Source organism: Scylla paramamosain, chromosome 46 (genome assembly GCF_035594125.1).
Source record: "Scylla paramamosain isolate STU-SP2022 chromosome 46, ASM3559412v1, whole genome shotgun sequence".
Classification (NCBI taxonomy): domain Eukaryota; kingdom Metazoa; phylum Arthropoda; class Malacostraca; order Decapoda; family Portunidae; genus Scylla; species Scylla paramamosain.
In genome coordinates, this window is record NC_087196.1 from 9,435,858 (window position 1) to 9,455,857 (window position 20,000).

The 20,000-nt window shown below is 41.5% G+C and overlaps 2 protein-coding genes across 6 annotated transcripts in view; one reads left to right on the forward strand and one right to left on the reverse strand.

The window, feature by feature from the left end:
• Positions 1 to 10,131, forward strand: part of LOC135094705 (tubulin alpha-1 chain-like) — a 26,974-nt gene extending 16,843 nt beyond the window's left edge. For 3 of the 5 annotated variants that reach the window (XM_063995038.1, XM_063995040.1, XM_063995037.1), the window contains exons 9-10: positions 1 to 173; positions 4,477 to 10,131. The exon at positions 1 to 173 is cut by the window's left edge and continues 17 nt beyond it. In XM_063995038.1, the coding sequence (XP_063851108.1) occupies positions 1 to 173; positions 4,477 to 4,592 (289 nt within the window). In that variant the 3' untranslated portion in view covers positions 4,593 to 10,131. Of the gene's footprint in view, positions 174 to 2,680; positions 2,854 to 4,476 lie in introns of all 5 variants that reach the window. The other 2 variants (XR_010263945.1, XR_010263946.1) reach the window with 2 other exon arrangements.
• LOC135094775 (uncharacterized) lies at positions 9,006 to 19,722 on the reverse strand. The gene is made up of 9 exons (XM_063995135.1): positions 19,602 to 19,722; positions 19,258 to 19,297; positions 19,020 to 19,141; positions 15,633 to 17,204; positions 14,838 to 15,030; positions 13,644 to 13,760; positions 13,084 to 13,238; positions 12,254 to 12,436; positions 9,006 to 11,781 (listed from the first exon to the last, which is right to left on the reverse strand). Exons 1-9 carry the CDS (start codon positions 19,641 to 19,643, stop codon positions 11,362 to 11,364), a joined length of 2,844 nt encoding a protein of 947 aa, XP_063851205.1. The 5' UTR covers positions 19,644 to 19,722; the 3' UTR covers positions 9,006 to 11,361.
• Between the last annotated feature and the right edge of the window lie 278 nt (positions 19,723 to 20,000).

Here is a 20,000-nt window from a genome sequence, read left to right on the forward strand (position 1 = left end):
GCCGCCCACGGTGGTGCCTGGCGGGGACCTGGCCAAGGTGGAGCGGGCGGTGTGTGTCCTGTCCAACACCACGGCGGTGAAGGACGCCTGGAAGAGACTGGACAAGAAGTTTGACCTGATGTACTCCAAGCGTGCCTTTGTCCATTGGTATGTGGGCGAGGGCATGGAGGAAGGTGAGTGTGTGTGTGTGTGTGTGTGTGTGTGTGTGTGTGTGTGTGTGTGTGTGTGTGTGTGTGTCATCTGCCCAACCAAACCTAACCTAACCTAACCTAACCTAATGTGACCTAGTCTAAGCATATGTGGGCGAGGGCATGAAGGAAGGTGAGTTTGTGTGTGTGTGTGTGTGTGTGTGTGTGTGTGTGTGTGTGTGTGTGTGTGTCATCTGCCCAACCAAACCTAACCTAACTTAGCCTAACCTAACCTAATGTAACCTACTCTAAGCATATGTGGGTGAGGGCATGAAGGAAGGTGAGTGTGTGTGTCAAGCTAACCTAACCTAACCTAATCTAATCTAACCTTATTTATCTAACCTTAGCTACTCGAACTGTGGCTTCTTCCCTTGGCATGTGGTTGAGGGCATGAAGGAAAGTGAGAGTCAATGTGTCATCTTTGTTTAACGTAACTTAACCTAACCTAACGTAACCCTACCCTTGCTTTCTGTTAAGGGTCACCACAATGGATAGGCCTTCTTCAACGTGATTGGCCTTCAGTAACCTAATCTAATCTAAACCTTGCCTTACCTAACCTAATCTATCCTTATAATCTTTCAGCACCTCCTTTATGACCTCTCTAGTGTGCTTAGCCTTCAGTAACTTAAATTAAGCTGACTAATCTAACCTAACCAAGCCATATCAAATTTAATCCTGCAAGATATTTTTTACCCATCATCCCTTGCAACTTTTCATACCTGTATTTTTGTACTAAAGTGTGTTAATTAGTTTCGTAGCGAAGAATATACAGCATTACTCTTTTATTCTCTCTTTACACTACCTGTCCATGCAAATTATATCTGTACACTGCTATGAATGCCACCAGATGACCATAGGAGTGACAGCATTGATCAAACCTAACCTGGCTTTAAAGATAGTCATTTTTACGTAATGTTGTGCCTTTAACAGCAAGGACGTGTGTGAACCTTCTTATTTACTGTCGCTATTAGTTGTTTTGGTTTAGCTATGACAGGAATGCACATTGATACACCTCATGAGAAACCAAAGACACTTTATAATTAATATACCAACAAGGAATAACAATGAACTTTAATAAATCTAATGTCTAATACAAACACAATTTTTTTTATAAGCATGATGGGCGTCTTAAGAATGTTGTGCATTTTATTTTCTTGTGACTTTCTTACCGTTCTGTCCTGCTGTCTGGCTTGTCTTTGCCCCTCATCAGGTCGGTACACAGGGGGAGTTTCTTGGGATTGGCAAAAAGTATATAATTTGGGGTTTTTTTTGGTATATTTCTTCTCATCCCGCCCTGCTGTCTGGTCTTTCCCCGCCTCGTAAGGTCAGTAATATCAGGTTGTATGCAAGACTTGGCATGTGGTAAACTGAATGACATTGGCACAGGAAGAAAACTCAACCGGATTTGGGGAAACTGTCGTATTTTGGGAGTGATTGGTAAATTTAAGTTTTGGTCTGATTAGTACAGGAAATTTTATTGGTGTGTGTGTGTATGTATGTATGTGTGTGTGTGTGTATGTGTCATTTCTTCTCGCCATACCTCTCTACCTTCGCCCTATCCTTCACTACACTACCCATCACTACCCAGATTTCCTTCCATGCCTCTCTCCTCTACCCCACACCCCCATCACCACACACCCATGCCCCAGTCCTCTCCTTCTCTTGTCTTTCATGCAACAAAGTGTCTTTTTAGTAAACTGAGTATTGATTTTAATGGTTTTTGCCAGCCATGTGATTCATTTGCTCACCATGACAAGTAAAATAAAAAGGGTTGGTTTGCCGTTCAGTACAATGGCTAGGTTGGAGATGCGCAGTGAGGAAAAGAACTAGAGCAGAAATCGTGGTGAAAAATTGAAAAATGACTTAGTTAGGTTATGAAGGTGATGATATCTTGTGTTTTTCTTTGTTCAAATGTTTAGGGAGATGAAATTTTAAGACCATTCACCCAACTTGGATACAAAGACAACAGGAAGTGTGCACTGTGACGAAAAAAAAGCAACTAGAGCAGAAATCCTGGCAAAAAAAACGGCTTTGTTGCTTTAAGAAGGTGATAATGTGAAAGTTTTAAACCATTCTTCCAACTTGGACACAAAAAGACAAGAAGAAGAATCGAAAAAATTGAAAAAAAAAAGGACTTAGTTATTAAAGGTGAGAATATCTTGTGTTTTTCTTTATTCAAATAATTAGGGGATGAAATTTTAATACCATTCTCACAACCCAGACACACATAAAAAAAAGTGCACGTGAAAAATTTGAAAAAAAATGACTGACAACGTATGAATGTGTCGCTGTGTTGTTATTTTTTTTATTATTATTTATTTATTCAAATATATAGGTGATGAAAAACTATTCACCCAACCTGAACGCAAAAAAAAAAAAAGGAAACAAAAAGTACAAACGAAAAATAGAAAAAACAAAAAAAAGAAATGAGTGGGTTAGTTTACGATAGTTTGGTTATGTTGTGTCTTATTTATCCGCATGTCCGTGTTTAGGGGAATTTTACGAGGCGCGGGAGGACACGGGGGCGCTTGAAATGGACTACATGGAGGTGGAGGAGTCGGCCGGACTGGACGATTCGGATGAGTACGACTTCTAACCCCCCCTCCACTCCCCACTCCCTCTCTCTCACTTGTTGCCAGGCCTCGGGTGATTATGTCCTGTCATTGTACGTGCACCACACCTCTCTCTCTCACTCTTCACCATCACTCGCTCTCACCACCACTCACTCTCACTCACCACCACTACTGTCACTGTTCACCATCACCCGCTGTCACCATCATTCTATTATCACTGTCACTTCATCAGTCGTTCCCCTCTATCATTTGCTGTCACCATCATTGCACTCACTATCGCCTTCACTACTGCCATCACCATCACTTGCTGTCACTGCCACTGTTTACTCATCTCTCAGTCACTATCGCTGTTCACTCACTATCGCTGTCACCATCATTGTCACTATTCACTCACTGTCACTTCCTCACTGTCACCATTACTTTCACTATCACTGTCTACTGCCACTTCACTATCACCTATTATTCATTCACTGTTCAGTCATTTTCACCATCACTAGCATCTTCATTGCCGGTTTCTGTTCATAATCACTCACTTCCTCTATTTGTTCACTATTATTCCCTGTCATTATCACTATTCACTCATTATCAGTACTCGTATCACAATCACTGTTCACTGGCTGTCTTTCACTGTTCACTCACTGTCTTGTACTATCACTATCATAGCCACTGTCATTATTTTATCACTTTCATTATTTTCTATTCATTCACTACATCTTTTATTCTACATACTTCGCTCTTCACTCACAAACTCGACCAGACACGCTAACTCACTCACTCACTCACTCACTCACTCGCTGTGTTGATGAGGCTGTATTGGCGTCGCTGTGATGGCCCCAATGTATGCAGGAATAACTTCATGTAGCTGTGATGTATTGGTGTATGAAGGAAGGCGTTGTATTAGTGTTGTATGGAGAAATATGTAGTTTGGACTCGTCTCTGCTTTTCTCTTGTTCCTTTCTTTCTTTTTCTTTTATTCTGTGCATAGTTTTTGTTTTAGTTTTCTCTAATTTTTTAATCTTTTTTTTTTCATTTCTCATCATCCTTTTATTTTTTTTTCTTTCTGCTTCTCTCCCTCTCGTTCTCTTTATCTCTCTTTCTTTCTTTCTTTCTCCGTTTCTTCATCACCCCATCTATGTAGATGTGTTTGGTAGTTGTGTGTGTGTGTGTGCGTGTGTGTGTGTGTGTAACCGGTAACTTTTGATGTAATTTAGTGGTATTTGTTGGGCAGTTATGTGTGTATATATTTACATACCTAGTTATAATGTGTATATTTGTGTGTGTATCTAGTTGTAATGTGTGCGTGCGTGCGTGTATGTGAGTGAACACCGCACAACCGCTGGGACACCCCCACCTCACCTTGAGCAGGACAGTAAGTTACAACCACCACTCTCATCAACACTGTATTGCGTAGGCTTGTGTAGGCATGGCACCGCTGCAGCACGTGGAGGTAAGGTGCTGTGTTGCTGCTGTGTATTGCTGTGCTTGAGTTTGTAAATTGTGCATAACAAATTCTTGTCTTACAGGATTAAATTAAGATCGTATTGTCTTTTCTTTGTATATTTTATCATATTTTGAGATTTGTAAGTTGTGTTAGCATGCATTTATTTATTTTTTTTTCAGTACCCACATAAAGGTTTAGCTCACACACACACATACACACACACACACGCGCGTCTTCTAAACATCCCCAACCTCACCTAACCTCTGGCCAACAGGAGAGTTTGCCGAGGCGCGGGATGACCTGGCAGCGTTGGAGCTTGACTACGATGAGGTGGAGGAGAACCCAGCCACTGACGGGGAGGAGGAGGAAGGAGGTGGCTACGACTACTGAGCTGGCGGTGGCGATGGTGGTGCACACTACAAGAGCTGCTACTACTACTGCAACACCTTCTGCTACTACAACGACACCTACTGCTATTACTACTACTATTTTGACTACTCTTACAGTCTCCAGTCATCAGTAAGCCATCCGTCAGCGTTGCAAGGCAGTTGTACTACTAACAGTGTACTAGTATTACTGCTACTACTACTACTAACCCAGCAAGACAAAATAAAAGTCAACTAAGAAGTATTACTACTACTACTACTACTACTATTACTACTACTACTAACCCAGCAAGTCATTACAAGTCATCTGTACAACTAACGATGTATTACTACTACTACTACTACTACTACTACTACTTCTAACCAAGCCAGTCATCAGAGCAAGCCAACTAGCCCATACTAAACTACTACTACTACTACTATAATATAAAAACAAGCAAGTGGCAACATTTATACCAGAAAAAAGAAAAAAAACGAATAAATACAGAAATATTTAGACTAAGCCATCTTCCAGTTATAAGTAACAGACTCCAAAGGAAATAAATGAAAAATGTAAGACCAGGAAAGGAGTCGAGATAATTTAATGATGTTCTTTAATGTTCTGGCGTTTATTGTTGGTGTAGTACGTAAATGAAAGATAAGGGAGACTGAAAAGATGCAATAGAGGATGTAAGGCAAAATTAAATAAGAAATAGATGATAAAGGAGTGTGAAAATATTAGTAAAAGAGATTGAAAAGATGTAATAGAGTTTGTAGGGTAAAAGTAGATGATATAGGAGAATTTAAATACAATGAAGTTACATATAAGAGAAAGATAATAGATAGAGGAGTTTTAATGAAGCAAAATAGAATATATGAGATGAAATTTGATGTTTAAGGTAGTAAGAAAATTATTAAATGAGGAAAGGAAGTTTAGGAGAAAGAAGAGAGAAATAAAAGAGGAAGAAGGCCAGAAAAATAAAATAAAGATAAATCTAGGAGAAAAATAAAGAAAAGACCAGAAAGAAATAAAATGAAAGTCAAGGGAAAAAAAAAGAAAAGAAAAAAGAAAGACTGGCCAGCAAAAAATAAAATGAGATAAGTAAAAAAAAAAAAAAAAAGGAAAACAAAAACAAAATAAGACCAGAAAAATATTGTAGATAATCACTCGACATTCTTAGTAACATTTTAGATTTCGTTGTAGTCACTGTAACATTTCCTGCCATCAATTAGTCAACTTTACGTGCAAAACTCCATCATCATTTTGCAGTTGAGTCATTCCAGCTTAGTGAGGGAGTAACTGTGCCCTTCTCTCACTAACAGGAGGGTGGAGGCTCAAGGCTTAGAATTGAATTTGTACTTTGCTGTATAAGACGGCTGGCATTGCAAAGGTCGTGTCTGTGTGTTCTACGTTGGGTCTTGCTTGAAATATAACCGGGTTTTGTGCATTAAGGGAGCATTGCTAGCGGAAGTACTTGTAAGTGAGGGAAAATATTGTGTAAGAAGGCTGGTATTGCAAAGATTCTGTCTGTTCGGGTGTCACGTTAAGTTTTGTTTGTGTTGTGTTGTGTTGCGTGCATTATGGGAGCATTGTGGGGTTGTAGAGGTTCTTGTAGCAGAGGGAGGAGGTTAAGGAAGAGGTCAAGTACAGGAGATTAAAGTTAGAAGAGGGAAATGTAAGGCAAGGAGAAGTTTGAAAGGATTACGTAATATTGATGCAAGGACACAGGTGAGATTCATTTAGAGAAGAGAATACAACAGACAAGTCAAGATGTGTTGAATGAAATATAGGGAAGTTATGTGAAAGAGAAGGAGATGATAGATATAATAGGGAATTAAAAGATGTGAAAGAGAATAGGTAGTATAAGCAAAATTATATATATCTAGAAAATAAGAATATGAAGTTTTTAATTTTGTAAGAGAAAACTATAACAGAGATAGAGCAATAAAAGCACTTAAAAGGATATAAAAGACAAAATTATGCATATACTATATACATAAAAATAGGAATATGAACAAGCTTTATTTAGAGAAAAGATAATAGACTGAGATTAAACAAATTTAGATACTTAGAATAAGGAAACAAAAATTATATATGAGAAGTTTTATGTTTTTTTTTTTTTTTTTTTTATCTTAAGTCTTTTGCAAAAAATTGTAGATCCAAAAATGATATATGTAAGAGGTTATATTTTTTCGTCATCAAAAATCCTTCAGAAAAATGTATAGATGTTAAATTTCTATATATAAGAGGTTTTATCCTTTCATTATCTAGGATCTTTTGGAAAAGTATAGATGATAAGATTATTGGTATGTATTTTTCTTTTTTCGTCACGTAAATTCCCTCAGAAATGTAAGATGTTTTATTGTTTCGTTACGTAAGATCTTCTGGAAAACTGTAGATGACGTAATGAAAAGTGTTGGTTCCCGCCGGCCACACCTGTGCAGCGGCAGGTGTGGGAGGCGGAGGTGTAGTGCATGTAGCCTTTACCTTGCCGTCCCAGCCACCACTCACTAGGCTAAGCTACTCCACGCATCGTCGTTGGTCACCGCATGGCTGCCGGACATGCCTCACCTTAGTTACTTGAGAGTGTGCAGGTGAATTGTGGTTGATGAATGAGTTATGTTGCTTCAAACTTCAAAAAAAAAAACATACATCGATGAAGAGCTTGTTGAAATTTAATGGATGATATATTTTGTTATTTAGTAATGCCTTATTTTTAAATATATATTTCTTTTTGTGTGTGAAGGAGTTGATTGTGATATTTAGTAATGAAGGAAGCAAGCAAGGCCACAAAAAGGGAAGAAAAGCCTGATATTTTAAGTATTTTCAACAATTCTCTTGTGTGAATTCAGCTTACATCAATAACATGACAAAATTCATAGCTTCAAAAACTTCCGAGTCATTCACAAACTGCCATTCACCTACACCACTGCATCATTTTAGTTCACTCCCGCTTGGTTCGGAGCCAGAGCCGTGAGTCGCTTTCGTTGGCATCGTCATCTGTGATACAGCCATCCGTCCCTCTTGGCACCCCATACACAGCGAGGGAGTGCCAGAGACTTGAGCCGTCCATTGTATCATCCTGTCACTCCTGCCTAACAGAGGAGGTGTCTAGAGCCTTTCATTTTGACACCCCTACAACTTGCCTTCAGTTTTGACTCTCCACTAGCTCCACTAAAGAGGTGCTTGGGAACAAATACAGCTTTTAGTGGTATTTCCTTATTCATAGAGAAAGGAAGCATCTAGATTCTGTTGTCTTTAGTTCTGACACTCTGCTAGCCTAACAAAGGAGCATCTAGAACTAATCCATCTATCAATTTTGATATTCCTGTATTTATACTCAACAAAAGAAGCATTTAGTTTCTCTCTCTCTCTCTCTCTCTCTCTCTCTCTCTCTCTCTCTCTCTCTCTCTTGACACTTCTGAAGCCCCCACAAAACAGGTGCTTGAGAACTAATACATCATTTAGTTTTGATATTTTTACACTTGTTCACATTTGCCCAACAAAGAACGCATCTAGAACTTGTAAGAACTTGTCTGTCTTCAGTTCTGACACTCCTCTGAAGCCCCACAAAACAGCTGCTTGTTAACTAATCCATCTTTTAGTTTTGATATTCCCTTTGACTTGAGTTGTCAACTGTAGCACTGGTCCCCAAAAAAAGGTGCTTAAGAGACTATAAAGTGCTTAAGGAACCCAGAGAGGTACCTAAGAACCATTCCGTCCTTAGCCTAAGAACCACTCCGTCCTTAGCAAACACACACACACTCACACACACACACACACACACACACACACATTCGTAGCGTTCATAAGTTTCATTCACAGTTTTTGTCATTCGTTGTGTCGTCTCAAGTTAGTCAGTCAGTCGCAGCTGTGTTAAAAAATGTTAGTCAATCAATCAATGCCTGTTTGTTCTAGAAATACTGTTTGTTTTGTAAGATTAAAGACAAATAAACAAAGACTTTGGCGAGTGTATCAGTCTGTCATCAGCGACAATATTCATGGGGCAGCCTGGAACAGATGAACAGCCAAGAGGTGAGTGAAACGTTTAGAGACAATAATGATAATGACTCAATACTTAAAAGATAATGAATATGCTTTAGCCATATTCTCAATTCATCTTTATTCCAGGCCAGCAGTCAGAGTGGCCAAGACAAAACACACACACACACACACACACACACACAATCATTCACACTCTTTATCTTGTTGGCCGCAGGTGGAAAGGGCCACTATTATTTCTTCTACTCGTAATAATAATCTTCCTGTCTATTCACCATGCCAGTAATCCCATACAAGGTAGCCTAGACAACACACACACACACACACACACACACATACAGTCATTCAATCTTAGCCCCATCATCCTGTGGTGAAAAGGGACAGTTTCATGGCTCACCCTACAACACACCAGGTTAGGCAAATAAGAGATATGGAATACATTAGATAGTTTAATAAAATATATTTGATACATAGTAGTGTCATGAGGGAAGAAAGGAAAGGAAGTAGATACAGTAACATCACACGAAAAGCAACACCCTCAACACACCACACCTCACACCTTCTGGCATTCACTTTCTGTCACACATATAGTTAAGGGATTACTATAACATGATATATACATAAAATACAACAACTGGTTATGCTCACACTAAGATGCTGCTTGTATGTAGACTGTGGAGGCTCTGGGGATGTGTATCAGGGTGTACTGGGTGTAGTGGAGTGTTGTGTGTAGCCAGGATCTTGTATGCAGTAAGTTAGGCACAGTTTCATAGTTAAAAGATAGTGATGTTTATTATCCTGTGTACCCTAAGGTGTGTGCTGGTAATTGAGGCAGGTTAGGACACAGGAACACCCAAACACTGCCTTTTGCTGCCTAGTCTAAATATTCTGCTATTCGTTTTTTGCCTGATGGAAATTTTAACGCTTAATCCCTGGGTGGCTCCTTGGAACACAATGAATTAGTCCATTTCAACTCTGAATCATACTAAACTAGATTCTTTTAAACCAAGACTTTTGCTAAACACAACACACAGCTCACTAATTTTAAGACAGCACTCGTAAAGCTTCGTAAAATCACGTAATCTTTTCCTAAAATAAGAGCGTAAGAGCCACCGGACTCAGAGTGTTAAACAGCACCTGTGTGATCCGCATGTCGTGTGCCACTACTGCGAAAACATTAACATTCACCCAAACACTTCCTTCTGTTGCCTAGTCTGCAGAACACTTGGAATGTCACCACTGCCTCACCACTCCTTCACCTTACAAGTTATAGACACCACACTCTTAAGGTCTCGTTGAAAGTATGAAGCTTACAAAAGGATGTGTGAAGGGTTATGAGAATGTGTTCACTATGGAATACAATGCACAAAGCGAAGGGCGGTCTGTGAAATGACAGGTAAGGAAATGACATCTCGACTCACACACTGACTGAGGGAAGGCAGATTTAATACTTGTTGCAGTATTATCTAGTATCACATGTCAACACACACACACACACACACACACACACACACACACACACACACACACACACACACACACACACATTAACCCACATAAATATACTACATAAACCACACACACACACATATACACACAAACAAACAAGAAAATCACTGCCAGTACATACCTTTCAGTGTGTAAATAAAACAAAAACCGTCCAAACATTGGAAAACAAACTTGTGCAACGAAAAAATGACATAACTTTATCATATGCGTATAAACACAACTCATACAAATAACAGCTGATGCTTCCCAATGAATGAGTGATGAATGAAGGCCAAGACTAGCCTGAGGAGGGAGGCCACAGGCACAAATATACAGCAGTGTCCAGAAGTCTAGAAACACACCATTTACTTTCAATGTTTACCTTCCATCAATCTTACGATGTGTTGAAACTAGTGACAGTTTAGAACACTAGCAAATCTTCAACTTTAATAAGACTTTAAGCCATCAGTAGATACAATACTGAAAGGCATGTTACCAGACTTACAATTACTGAAGGAAAACACAAAATACATGAGTAAGAGGTGGTTACAAGACTTCTGGCCACAAATGTACTGCTATAGGAGTAATAATCAGATAACTGAGACACGCCACCAATCAGTCCATCCATAACCTTCCAAATCGACTCGGATCATGCACCCTCCGCCATTCTTGTTATTCTTGGGGTGTGCTAGGATAGGTTACGTTAGGTTAGGTTAGAGATGGTTCTGTTCAGTTAAGCTACATTAAGTTACATTAGGATAGTTCCTCATCGAACTCAACATATCCTAACCTGACCTAATCTAATCCATCCAAAAAAATAGCTAGATTATATTAGGTAAAGTTTGGTTACTACATCTAAACTAACCTAACCTTACACATCCCAAGAACAATTATTTTATCTTATCTAAAACTAATCCCAACTAATCTAACCTGACTTCAATAATTTATGTTACGTTAGGTTAAATTAGGTTAAGTTACGTCATCTTACCTAAGCTAAACTAATCTAACCTAATTTAACCTAACTGATCTAAACTCTAATTCCTACATTTGACTAGGTTAAGTTAGAATAGGTTAAGTTACCTCATCTAAACTACACCTAACCTAATGTACACCAACCTGACCTAACAGATCTAACCTCAAACTCCGAAATTAAACTATGTTAGGTTAGAATAGGTAAGTTACTTCATCTACCCTAAACTAACATCATTTAACCAAACGTACACTAACCTAACCTAACCCACACCAAAGATTAACAAGAAAGGCTGAACAAACATGACCCACCAACGCCTGACCAGAGAACAATTTAAGACGTCGACTTCTTAACCATTTCCTCTGTTTTACCCACAGTAGTGACAGCAGTAGGAGCAGCAGGAGGAGCAGGAGGAGGAGGAGGAGGTTTACTAGGAACAGTTTTTGTTTTAACACCTTCTTGCACTTTAACAGGTGACTTAACATCTAGTGCCTTTTTAACACTTGAGCTTGTCTTTATCTCCTTCGACTCCCTTTCAACCATCTTCACTCCTGGGTTCACTAATGCTGCTGCTGTTGGATCCCCTTTCGCTTCCTGTGGCTTCTTCTTGGCCTCTGTATCCCCCTCGACTTCTGGAGCCTTCGGGGGAGCTTCAGGGACATTGGGTGATGGTGTACTGGCCTTGTTTGTGTCTGGGTTGACTGGCAGTATGTCGTTCTTTGATTTGGCTTCAGGTGGAGAGAAGAAGTACAGCTGTGGAAGGAAGGAGGTTTTGTTTGGTTGGTGGTGTGAGGAAGGAAGGTTTGGCTGATTGGATAACTGACTGATTGGTTGCTTGTGAATAGATGCATTGGTGTAAGGAAGGATGGTTTGGTTGACTGGTTGACTGACTGAATGACTGATTGACTCTGGTTGGTTGTGAATGGATATACTGGAAGGTTTGGGTGATTGGCTAACTAACTGACTGATTAATGGTGTGAGGGTGTACTGTTGCAAGGAAGGACAGTTTAGTTGACTGAATAATTGACTGGTTGATGACAAGAAGAAACAATACTGTAAGAAAATAAGACTGGCTGACTGAATTATAGCAAGAAAAACACAATACCGATTAATAAACTGAGAGATTGATTTTAAGGCGACATACAAGACACACACACACACACACACACACACACACACACACACACACACACACACACACACACACACACACACACACACTCACCATAAACCCAAGAGCAAGCGTGGCGTGTAGCAGCAGAATAACAACAGCAATACCAATGGCCACCTGCTTTGAATCGTGGGACAGTGAAGGCCATACAGTCCTCACCAATACACTGCCACTCAGAACGGGTGCCACAATGGCCAGGCACCACTTGAACCACGGCTGCGGCACAATCCATAGCACCTGGGGAGTGGGGGTCGGGTGGAATAGAGTAAAAAATGTGGATATGGGAATTATTGTGATGTTTGTAAAGTTATTGTCGGAAATGCAAGTCCAGAATGAAGGGTTTTTTTTGTTTGTTAATGTGTCTTCTTTGTATTTCTTTTCTTTATCTTTATTTCCTTGTTTTTTTTTTGCACCAGCTACTGTCAGAAGCGCAGGTATAGAACGACTGTGGTGTTCGTAAAGTTAGATAAGATAAAAAATGGAGTACAGTTACATATGGTAAAAAAAAAGAAAGAAAAATTAGATGCGGTTAAGAACTAAAATTTTCACTCAAACTCCAAAATTCTGCCCTTCTTAAGCCACTTCTGAGAAACCCCACAACACAACCCCACAACACAACCTTATGCCCCTTTCCCACATCAACACAGCTTCCTCCCCTCACACCACAACGTAAGCTTAACCCTCCTTCCCTCACTCACAAACCTAACCTTCCCTCACACAACACAACACAACCCCTTTCCCTTCCCTCACTCAACACAAACTTAACCTTTTCCCTCCCCTCTAGAAACTTAACCTCTCCCTCACTGTACAACACAAACTTAAACTCCCTTCCCTCACTCACAAACTTCATCTTCCCCTCATCTTCACTCACTCCCAAAACTCACCGACACAGGGACAAAGATGGCCAGGGAGTACCCGTAAATGGACAGCAGTTCCAGCAGCGTTATCTTGGCACGGGAGCCTCGCAGCGCCAGCACGCCCCACACGGCCAGCGGCACCAGCCAGGCGTAGGCGAAGATAGAGGAGGCAGCCAGGGTCACTGTGGGGGTGTGCCAACGGAGACTGTGTTAAGGTAGCCTGTGGTGGATTTTTTTTTTCTTTGTTTTCTTCTTTGCCTTTTATTTTTTTTGCTTTATTTTGTCTTTTCTTTTTTGTTTTTTGTTTTTCTTTATTTTTAATCTTTTAACTTTTTTCATTTATCTTTTTTTTCTCCTTTTTTCCTTTTCCTTTTTTTTGCCTTCTTGTCTTTCTATAATTTTCCTCTTCTTTTTATTGTTTATTTTTATTTTCTATTTTATTTTAGTTTTTTATTTGACCTTTTACTTTTTTTGCCTTCTCTCTCTTTGAGAGAGAGAGAGAGAGAGAGAGAGAGAGAGAGAGAGAGAGAGAGAGAGAGAGAGAGAGAGAGAGAGAGAGAGAGAGAGAGAGAGGGAGGGAGACTTACCCTTGCGAAATTCATATCTCCATACATAGGTTTCCTCAGTTGAGGCGGCGAGGTAGCTGGCCAGGTTGCCAGTGATGCCTGTGGCGAAGGTGAGGGTGAGGCAGATCCAGAAAGGCCCTGCAACACAACAACACTGATAATATACTGACATACACCCGCACTATGATAAAACTGACGTGTGTGTGTTTGTTTGTGTGTGTGTGGGACAGGAGGAGGCAGTAGACACCTGCCAAAACGATAATTACTCCCAGTGAGGTCTAAAGCACTGTTGACGGGGTGCTGTGAACTTATCATTAAACCCAGCTGTGACCTCACTGAATGTTTCCCTTTGTGTCTCACAACACAAGGGGGCAGTCACAGCCTGTCCTCTAAAGACAACTCTCTTCCTCCACACAAAACTACAAGCACCTAACAACACACACACCCTTCACTCAAAAATTTCAAAATCATCATGGCAATACAGTAATACGGGATTTACCGATATACCCCACACTTATGATGCAACTAATGTGTAGATGCAAAACATGACTGAAAAACAAAACACTACACCACATGAGATGAAGTTACAGACACACCCACACTTTAAGATAAAACTGATATGTGTGTGTGTGTGTGTGTGTGTGTGTGTGTGTGTGTGTGTGTGTGTGTGTGTGTGTGTGTGTGTGTGTGTGTGTGTGTGTGTGTGTGTGTGTGGATTGAGAACAGCCTGAGAACGGTCCAGCAATATAGATGAATGTAGTGAATCACACCCACACTTCCTGATGTGACCAGTGCATGTTTGGATTCTTGTAGATTGAAAGCACTGAAACCTAACACAGGCTATCACATAAATTTACAGAAACACCAACACTTTCTTAGATGATTAGTGTGTGTGTGTGTGTGTGTGTGTGTGTGTGTGTGTGTGTGTGTGTGTGTGTGTGTGGACTTCTATAGACTAAGAACAACACTGAGACATACAATAACACACCACATAAGATAAATTAACATATCCACATCCTCTTGTATAATCAATGTATGTACGTACGTGTGTGTGGACTCCAATTCAAAACATCCACAAAACATGAAACAGACTGAAATTAACACAGCACTCAAGCTAAAAACACCCTTGAAACACAATACAAGCCACAAGATTAAAACACAGACCCACGCCCACACCTGATACAACTGCCTGTGCGTGAATGCCTGTACACTCACCGTAAAGATCAGGGTTCGGTCTGATGTAGGTCTGCAGGTAGCTAACACCAGGCTTAGGCACCATGGACCACAATATTCTGTCCCCAACCTGCTTGCTCTCCACGTCAAAGAACTGCTGGTAAAACTCAAAGGTCCAGAAGGAAGGGCCAGCTTTCAGGGACCTTGGATCCTTTGCCTCTCCCTCCCCCATCAGCTGTCAGGGGTGAATTATGTTGGGGTTACTTCTGAGGGTTGTGTTACTTCTAAGGGAAAATTAAGGGGTTGGTGTTACTTAAGGGAAAGCTGAGTTGGTGTTATTTAAGGGAAAATTAAGGGGTAGTGTTATTTTTCAGGGGAAGATTGATGCTACTTCTTCCTTCTAAAGTTGCATTGTGTTAGTGGGTGTGTTTTAATGATTCATCGCTGCCCCCTCACAATTGTTGCTGTGGGTGTCTGGGTGAGCGATGGCCAGCATTCCTAAGTGCCGGTTGCATAAATCGTTATTCTTGCCGTGTCTTAATGTTTATTCAGCGTCTCGGCAGCCACACGTGAATGCAAGAAAACAAAAATCATTACGGCCATTTTATTTTAACTTTACAAACACGAAGTACAAAATGGGAGTTACTTACCGCATGATAAAAAGTATACACATTATTATTTTTCCTATTTTTACAATGAAATAACGATAATAACAACAAAATACCCCTTTTCTTTTCCTTTTAAAAAATAATAAATAAACAAAGAAAAAATAAATGAATACACAAAACTCCCTTCCTTTCACTTATTACAAAGGAAACAACTGTAACTCCCCTTTCATCTCCCTTCATTCCAAACAGAGGGTGAGGAGTGGACTCGGAAGACCTCATAGCGATGGTTGACCCCGTGGAGAGTGTGCAGCTTGGTGCGGGAGCCGAGAGCACCAAGGGCAGGGTCAGGCAGCAGGTAGAACACTCGTCTCACCCTGGAGTGCAGCAGGGCCATGGCACACATCATGCATGGTTCGTGACTCAGGTAAACGTCACAGCCCGTGCAGATGTAAGGTGTGCCGTCACTCCCTTGGGTGTTGCTGGTGCTGTCTGAAGTGTTGATGGTCTTGTCTCTTGTCTGTGGTAATGTTTGTTCTTCGTGGTCACTTCTTTTCATCTCATTTTCTTGGGTGTTGCTGGTGCTGTCTGAAGTGTTGATGGTCCTGTCTCTTGTCTGTGGCAATGTTTGTTCTTCATGGTCACTTCTTTTCTTATCATTTTCTTGGGTGTTGCTGGTGCTGTCTGAAGTGTTGATGGTCCTGTCTCTTGTCTGTGGCAATGTTTGTTCTTCATGGTCACTTCTTTTCTTATCATTTTCTTGGGTGTTGCTGGTGCTGTCTGAAGTGTTGATGGTCCTATCTCTTGTCTGTGGTAATGTCTTGTCTTTGTATTCCTTGTCTTTCTCCTTATTTCCTTGGGTTTTCATATCCTCTCCTTTTGTCTGGGGTAATGTGTTGTCTTTGTGTTTCTTCTCTTCCTCATTATTTCCTTGGATGTTGATTGTGTTATTTGGAGTATTTATGCCCTTTATCAACCTTTCATCTTCCTTGCATCCCCCTGGTGTTCTTGTCCAGGCACCACCACCTTGCATCACCGCCACCATGTCCACAGCCACCATCGCCGCATGCTGTAGAGGGTGTGACAACCTGCTGTCCTGCGCCACACACACCCCACCAGTCACCTCGTCCACAATAACACAGCCAATCGGGGGACTTCCTGCGTTGTTTGCCTGCCTCCCTGCATCTACTGCCTTGTTCATGTGTGCTGTGATGCTCTCTACTTCCTGAGGACTGAAGAATGCGTCTGAGGCGAGGCGTGTGAGGTAAGCGTCCTCGTGAAACACACACGGCCAGAGAGCTGTGACCTTATCGTACACTTCCCTTAGTCTTGGTGGGTGCAGTGCAGCCTGACACACAAATACCTGCCGTGTGTAGTGCTGTGTGTCCACACCCGTGTTCTCCAGCTGGGCAAACACACGGGAGACGTCTGACTCGCCCAGAGAGGCAAAGTTTGTGGTCGTGTCCGGCAAAATGTTAAGTTCCTTGGCAAAGTTGAGGTAGATGAGCATGACGTCTTGTCCCATCGGCTCCCCAAGGCTCAGTTTCCCGACGTCTTCCTTGGGTACCCGCCTCACCCTCTTGAGGTGTGTGAGCGCTGGGACAGGGAGCACCAGGGACAGCTGCTTCACTGCCAGGGACGTGTGCCTCTTGTCCTTCAGCCTGAGGGCCACCACGTGGGTGAGGGGTGGCTCTCCCTTCACCCAGTCTGGCAGCACGGCCCTCACCCTCACCTGGCAAGGCCTGAGGGGCACTTCAGGCAGGGAGAGGCTCTCGCTTTTGTGTCTTTTTGGCCGAGGTGACACCTGCAAGGAATAGACGGCCTCATTTCCTTCCCGGCACACTGACCACCCTCACCTCCTTCACCAGGCACTCCTCAAAGCATGCACAGAACTGTTGCCTTGAGACGAGGACACCTCCACCCGCACGGTGCCTGTGTGTGCATCTGTGCATCCATGGTGAGGCTCCTGGCTGCTCACGGCTCAAGGCATTGCTGTGTTCCTTGGCAGAATGGGTGGATTCACAGTACAGTGCTGAGCTTGTACCCGAAAGACTGCGAGCTTACCAGTTTACACACAGTTGTTGCTTAGGAATGCTACTCATCACCCACACACAGTACTGTTGACCTAGAGTTGTGGCCTTTTAGCCTCAGCCCATCTCTGTTATTGTGCATATTGCTTTACAGTACTGCTACATGGTGTCTGTTTACAAATATTCCCACTCATAAAAAACAATTTCTTCATAACCATCAAATGCAGTACAGTACATATCTACCATGCTGACATCTATAAATTGGTACAGTCTCGGTTCTAAATGCTCTCAATCTTCTCACATCATAACCTTAATGAACCTAAGTACTAACAAGAATACAATAGACTTCCCTTCCCTCCAGCCAGTTAGTGAGGAGAGAGCTGTCATATAGAGTTGGTTAGGTTAGTTTAGGTTCCCTCCAGCCAGTTAGTGAGGAGAGAGCTGTCATATAGAGTTGGTTAGGTTAGTTTAGGTTCCCTCCAGCCAGTTGGTGAGGGAGAAAGCTGTCATATAGAGTTGGTTAGGTTAGTTTAGGTTCCCTCCAGCCAGTTAGTGAGGGAGAGAGCCGTCATATAGAATTGGTTAGGTTAGTTTAGGTTAGGTTAGGAGTTGGCACCGTGTACACCTCCTCCACTTGTTGCTATCCCTTGCATCTTCCAATACCACCACCTTCTTCTCTTTGGCCATGTTCCTACAGTGAGGGGTTAGCACCAGGTACATCTCCAATTGTTCCTGGGCCCTGCATCTTCCAGTACCACCACATACTTCTTCCCTTTGGCCGTGTCCCCAGAGTGACGGGTTAGCGCCAAGTACGAGTCTCTGTCAGTGCTTCCTATCCCTTGCCTCCCATTACCACCATCTTATTCCCTTTGGTCGTGTCCCTACAGTGTTGGTGCCATGTACGAGTCTTCACTGGTTTCTGTCCCTTGCAGTCATTCACACACACACACACACACACACACACACACACACACATACAAAGCAGGGCAGGACAACAGTGATATCATCTGTGCTAACATTCAGGTTATGTCACTCCTATAATTTCATGCATATCTCAGCATGGTAAGCAAACAGATTACAATCTCTATCATATAGTTCTGCCTAGTAATCAGTTTTTCCATCTACCTGTTTGTTTGTTTGTCTGTCTGTCTGTTTGTTTATTTGTTTGTTTAGTTTTGTCTGTCTGTCCATAGAGGAACATATTGTAAACCATGTAGTCAAATACTTTTACAAGCCTGCAGTGGAATTTATTGGGTTTTTAAGACAATTTTCATGATTTAGTTTAGGTTTAACAAGGATTTTTTTTGCCACTACTACATTAAACACGCTTCACTGGAAATTACTGCAAGCTTCCGAGAGTGTTTTGATATTTCTAGTAAAAGTTTAATGGACTCTTGGAAGTTACTGGGATTTCCATAATTATGGCAATACTCAACATGAATTTTACATCATTAGTGAGAAAAAAACACCAATGAGAACCCAACCAATTTCCTGTGGCCTTGGAAAACAGACAGGGTGAGAAAACAAGAGCATCTCAAATACAGACAAACCTCTCTCTCTCTCTCTCTCTCTCTCTCTCTCTCTCTCACCTTGTCATGCTCCTGGTCGTCTTCCGCAGTGTCGGGGAACTCTGAGAATAGAATAGTCTGCTCGTGCTTTCCTCCCATGGCCCCTCCTGCACCCGCCGGCTGGGTCCTCGTGTCCCCGAAGTCTACAGAGAGACACACATCATCATCATCATCATCATCATCTGCTTCAACACTGTCAATATCAGGTATTTCAGAATGGTCCGAGTTGGGCGTATGCTGTTATGGTAATGTTGCTTACCTTGAAATTGCAGGTCCATCCCGATCTCCTGGTCATCATTCTGCAACAGTGAAGCCAATCAGTGACGGTTTGCTGCTCACCTGACCTGACCTGACCCCAACTACACACATCACAGGGAGTGGTGAGTAAAATAGAACTAAGGTCGTGCTTGTTTTAACTATTCAGTGTTATGAGGGGAAGCCATCAGGAACACAGATTGCTACGTGGCGTTTCACAGGCGCCGTTTTGACTCCCTTCCCCTCCATTTTGTCACTTGATTCATGTCTCTACTTAATGAAATGGCTTAGTATCATCATCTAGTAGTCGTGGGTTGAAGTTTGTGTTGGTTTTAGTGTGAGTATTACCTGTATATCTAAGACTGCGAACCCTCCTTTGGACGCCGCCATGATGGTTGACAGGGCGATGACGTCACTATCAACAAACGAACATGTCGCGACTTTGTACGGTGTTGCTTATATTTGTCCACGTATCAGTTTTAATTCTTATATTACGCAAATGCACTTATTCGCTTTATGGCCATTTGTGATGTATTAATTATGTTGGAGTTAAGATATATACTAATAACTGTTGATTTGAAGTGCCAAGATTGTAAATGGGTATAATATTTCAGGTTCGCTTTCATATTACGCAATGCCCATTATGGTTCTAACTGTTTATGGGATGTTTACTGTGATGGCTTCAAAATATATACGGATACCAGTTAAGTTTAAAGTGTTAATAATAAACCAAGTACAATATTTCAT